Source organism: Condylura cristata, unplaced genomic scaffold (genome assembly GCF_000260355.1).
Source record: "Condylura cristata isolate star-nosed mole 26May11 unplaced genomic scaffold, ConCri1.0 scaffold00001, whole genome shotgun sequence".
In the NCBI taxonomy this organism is placed as follows: domain Eukaryota; kingdom Metazoa; phylum Chordata; class Mammalia; order Eulipotyphla; family Talpidae; genus Condylura; species Condylura cristata.
This window is the reverse complement of record NW_004567102.1, coordinates 51,026,818-51,032,365: the sequence shown is the minus strand read 5'-3', so window position 1 is coordinate 51,032,365 and position 5,548 is coordinate 51,026,818. Positions and strand designations below refer to the sequence as shown.

The 5,548-nt window shown below is 34.2% G+C and overlaps 1 protein-coding gene across 1 annotated transcript in view; it reads left to right on the top strand.

Annotated features, from left to right (window-relative positions):
• OSTM1 (osteopetrosis associated transmembrane protein 1) overlaps positions 1 to 5,548 on the top strand; it is an 18,020-nt gene that overhangs the window by 7,537 nt on the left and 4,935 nt on the right. The window contains exons 2-4 of the mRNA XM_012732338.1: positions 1,643 to 1,740; positions 1,994 to 2,149; positions 4,301 to 4,466. Of these exons, the coding sequence (XP_012587792.1) occupies positions 1,643 to 1,740; positions 1,994 to 2,149; positions 4,301 to 4,466 (420 nt within the window). The remainder of the gene's footprint in view (positions 1 to 1,642; positions 1,741 to 1,993; positions 2,150 to 4,300; positions 4,467 to 5,548) is intronic.

Below are 5,548 nucleotides of genomic sequence, written 5' to 3'. Positions count from 1 at the left end.
GTTTTGCTCATAGCAGGAGTATAATTATAATGGACCAGGCGAGAAAATAATAAGAATAATGAACAGCCATATACCAGAGACATTTTGTGGGGAATAGGATCAAAAATGGGGAGGAGGGAAGGAAGTGCACGGGACCATGGTGATGGCACATGGGTGACTCGGTGATGGGAAACCCATGGACATTACAATTGAAATGAAAAAAAAAGTACAAAATGATGTAAAAATAAGTATTATATAAATATAAAAAAATGTTTTACTAGAAAGCAGCTGAGAATGAGTCTTCCGGAAGCCTTCTATCACACAATTTTCCAGTTAACCAGGAAGCAGTTTCCCTCTAAATGCACAAAGTCATATTGGTGCATTGTGTTTTTTGTTTGTTTTATCTCTGTGTTGAAGAACTGGGGTGGAGGGCTGAGGTGCGGGTTAAGTGTATGTGAGAAGATTCACCAGAGACAGAGTGGGGAGCTGAACAGGCAGATCTATTCAAATGGACTGCTGAGGGGAGCAATGGATAAGACAGGAGAGGTCTGCTGCCCAGGTTAGCTCCCAGGCTGGGATCAAACTCAGGCCCTAGTGATGGTAGCTCTGAGACTTAGCTCCTAGGCCACCAAGGAAGCCCTGTATTAGGGTTTACACTAATTAATAAATTATCTGAAACAGAAAACAAAATAGGTTCACCCAAGAAGGGAGAAAAGGTGAAGTATACTGTTTCATGCATAGAAAACAAAAGGATAAACTTGAGCTAATCCTAAGCAAGAGTAGCAAGTTACAGAGGAACATCATTTATGTAAGATTTTAAAAAGTTTATTTATAAAGAAATTCTATTTCCAGACTTCTCTTGAAACCCCCTTTATTATTTTAGGCAAAACTCTCCCAAACTTGTTTCTCTGGTCTTCCAATTCATGGTAAATTAAAAAGAACAAATTAAAAATAGTCATCCTGTTTGATAGAATAAATTACCCACTAGTGAAGATGGAAGAGCACTAAATTTGACACCAAAAATGTTTTTAAAAAGCATATGAACTTAGATAAAATTAATGTGGGATTAAAAAGCACTAAGAGCACCCCTATTAAAGGGAGCATTTGAAAAATGCTGTTCGTGATTAGCATCTTACACAATCAACTCAGTTTAACTTTTCTGGTTCTTTTTTTTATAAAATGAGATTATATGATTATTTTAATGAAATTGGTTATGACAACAATTTTTTAAAGCTTCGTGTGTTTGGAAAATTCTCTTACATTGAACATTTCATGTTTGTTTGAAAAAGGAACTGCTATAGGGCCTCCCTGATGGCACAAGGATTAAGTCTCAGAGCTATCAAGCTAATGCCAACCACTATGGCACCAGTTTGATCCCTGGCCAGGGAGTGACCCACATGGCACAGCAAACCTCCTGTGTTACCTGCTGCTTCCCTCAGCAGTATATTTCAGTCAGGCGGCCTGTTCTGCTCCCCACTGTCTCTGGTGAATCCTCTCACTCTTCTGTACCTCTGGCCTATACTGGAGTTCTTGTATGCATAAATAAATAAAATAAATCTTAAAAAAAAAGAATTGCTATAATGTTAAATAGGAGATAGAACTTGAGAGATACAGATCATGTATACTTGAAGTATATTAATATACTTTTTTGTTTTTTTGACAGATTGTTTAGTGAACACAAGTGAAGAACTATCAAATAACACAGTGTACTTCCTCAGTCTATTTAATCAGACCTTGACCTGCTTTGAAAATAACCTTCAGGTATTTCAAATGATACTTAGAACTAAATGTTGCTTTATACAAATGAGTAATAAATATTTCCAGTTTTATTGTATTAATAATTGATATCTATACATATGAATAGGTCTTATAATTTTGGAACTTCTATGATTTTAGTCAATTACCTAACATTGCAACTTAGTACTTTAACATGCTACAATATTTTCTGTACTTTTCGGAGGACAAAGTTTACAATAAAGAGATGATGTTTATTGTGTGTATTATTTTTGCCTAGGGGAGTATACAGTTAAGGAATTACTCAGAAGTATGCAAAAACTGTCGTGACTCATACAAAACTCTGAGTAGTCTGTACAATGAAATGCAAAAAATGAACGAACTTGAGAATAAGGCTGAATCTGGAACACATTTATGCATTGATGTGGAAGATGCAGTAAGTACTTAGCTTCTGAAATGATATATCAATAGTATTATCCCCCTATAGAGATTTACTGAAATCTGTAGATGCTGTTTTCAACCAAAAATAACTACTTATAAGGTAACACATTTTTAGAATATTCTGATCTATAAAATAGTTTTTAAATGGAAATTAACCAGGTAGGTACTTTATAAGTGAGTCAATAATTAATAATTTGGTATGTTTTGGTTTTTAATTTGATAATGTGTGTCATTTTCAGAGGTTACTTTGAACTTGTTACTCATTTACATTTAGATTTCTGGTACACTTATTGCTAATTCAAGAAGGTTCTTGGGTTTGATAATGTGTTTCTGAAGGCATTCCTCAGTTACTTCCTATCCCATTGCTTTATTTATATCCATTTCTATCTGAAAATTTTATCTACTTACTTTTGGTATTTCTTTTTTCATTCAAATAGAAGACAAATAAAGACAAAGACCTTATATCTTCTTTTGTTCACTGCTCAGTACCTAGTTCCTGGCATATAGCAGAACCTATAATGAATAAATTGGCCAGAAAGGCTTTTTTCTCTACAGCATAGCATGCCTTTACATGGGGCATCACTAGATGGCAATCGTGCCTTTTTAAAGGAATATGATGGCTGTATACTGAGGCATTAAGGAAATGGAGAAATTATGGACTAGCAGTAGAGAAGTTGAGGTAAAAATTGATTAACTTAATGGCTGAGTATGATTAGTGTGAATTAGCATAGCAGCTCAGAGAGAAGTATAGCAGATCTGTAGTCTTCAGGATAGTAAAATGGAGGCAGTATGGGGATATTTCTTTTTACTGCTTGATTTGTAATATCTAGAGTAAGTACCTGGTTTCTAGTAGGCTCTTGATAAACACTAAATGTATACAAAATAAAAGAATGAAGAAAAATAAATATGCTTCTGTGAGTTAAGTCGGATTACACAAGAAATCAACCTGACTATTTTAGAACATTCTTCTTGCAGTAAGCAAAACTTAAACATACAGTGCACCATTTGCAAACCATGTCTCAATTAAAATGAAGGCAAGAAAGCTTTCTGTATTAAATTTGATGGTTTTATTACATCACTCAGCTTGTTCTTCTAAAATCATGAGCTCAGTGAAAGTGAAGAACTACAGCCCCTAACTGTATGTTTTCATTGTATGTTGATAAATATTAATATTGTCCAATAAAGTATTCTGACCTCTTAGATATTATGCTCTTAAAAAATTTTTCACAAGTGTTAATCTTTCATAATATCTCAGATAAGATGTTCAGCATTTCATAATACTTCTTGACCAGAAATCCTTTAAAATTGATTTATTTCTGTTCTAAAACATTGCAACAATTTCAGTGATGTTATATATGAAAACATAATTCGTTTTATGACCGTCCCCCCAGTTTTATTGAAGTATAATTGAAAAATGAACTTGTGATATATTTAAAATGTATATTGCGGTGATTTGATGTATGCATGCATTGTAAAAAGATCCCTACAGTCAAGTTAATGATTTATAATATATCACCTCATAAAATTACCCTTTAAAAAATTTTTAATGAATGAAACAGAATCTAACTATATCATATTGATAAGTTCTCTGTTTCAAATCTGTGAAAGGTGAACATTCTTTGAACAGTGCTATGAATTTAGAATATGAAATTTTGGGGTTCTCCCTGGCTGCCTAGGGGTTAAAGTGTCAGCCCTACCACTGTGAAGGCTCACCTGAGTTTAATCCCTGGGCAGAAGCTGACCACATGGTGCAGCGGACCTCTCCCATTTTTGCCTCCTGTTCCTCTTAACAGTATATTTCAGTAGATCTGCCTGTTCAGCTCCCAACTCTGTCTCTGATGCATCCTCTCAACCACCCTCTATATCTCTGACCTGTACCCCAGTTCTTATATGCAAAAAATAAGTAAGATCATAATAAAAATAGAATATGAAATTTCTATATGGATATAAATTTGTACAACTAATTGTGAACTCGTTGATTTCCCTGGAAGAAGAAATTACCCTCAACTATCAATGAATTCTTCCTTTAAGATTGTATATTTCATCGGAATTTTGCTTGCCTCTTAAGTTATTAGCAAAATAGTTTTCCTTATTTGAAGACAACTTAACTATAAAATACTGCGGTATTATTTTGTTGTTATTCCAGATGAACATCACTCGAAAACTTTGGAGTCGAACTTTCAACTGTTCGGTCCCCTGCAGTGACACAGTGCCTGTTATTGCTGTTTCCCTGTTCATTCTCTTTCTACCTGTGGTTTTCTACCTGAGTAGCTTTCTTCACTCAGAACAGAAGAAACGCAAGCTCATTCTACGTAAGTTTCTTTTTATAATTGTTAAGTTACTTGACATATAATATGAGCTCCATACACATTTCTTTTCTTTTCCCCATCAAACAGGGCAGAGCAGAAAAAGTGCTAACTAAAAGATCCTATTTAGCTGAAAAAGTGGCTTTCTAAATCACATGAACTACTTATCAGAATGAATTATGGAGTAATTCCTTATTTTAAATAACTTTAAATATGGATTAATTTTAGTTTGGAGAAAATTAGGTTTTTTACATTAGGCTTTTTTCTCTGAACTATTTATACGTAGGGTACAAAAATTATTTTTCCTATGAATTTCTTTCTAGCATACCTTCTCTGTCATTTGTCTAATTTCAATTTTAATGTATCTAACTTCTAAAAAACATTTCTGTAGATCAATTTGGCTAGATTTATAATGTCTTGTCAACTTAAAAAAGTAGTTAGAGGGGTGAGTCTTTATCATGAGTGTACTTACTAGAGCTTTTTGAAGACGATAACTAGAATTCTGTAAATATGTAATCATGTAGTTCTAAAAGCACTTACTTAGAATAGTAACAGAATGTCACTGTTGAGAGACTTTATTTCTCAGGACTTGGTTCAGCAAGTTATTTGCCTTGCAAATCCAAACTCTACCGTGTTTTTCTTTGCTTGTTTGTGTTTTTACAGTAAAAGCCAACTCTATCCATGTATTTGTGCAAGTCACAAATCTTGTTGTCTTTTAATTTCTTTCAATTCTTCTTTTATTTACCCACTCCCACATTCCCTTACCCACCCTTTTTTAAATTCATCAAGTACTGCCAGCCCTGCTTCCATAAATTTATGTTAAATTGTCATTTCTGTGTGTACACTGACAATATACATAGCCAGGCCATCCTCATCTCTTATCTGCACTCATTGAGAACCCTCTTAGCTGATACTTTCACTTCCATTTCTTGTCCACTACAGTCCATTCTCCATATAATAGTAAGAATAATTTTTTTTAAAGATTTATTTACTTATGCATACAGAGCTGGGGTACAGGCCTGAGGTGCAGGGGCAGTGAGAGGATTCACCAGAGACAGAGTGGGGAGCAGAACAGGCAGATAGATGAA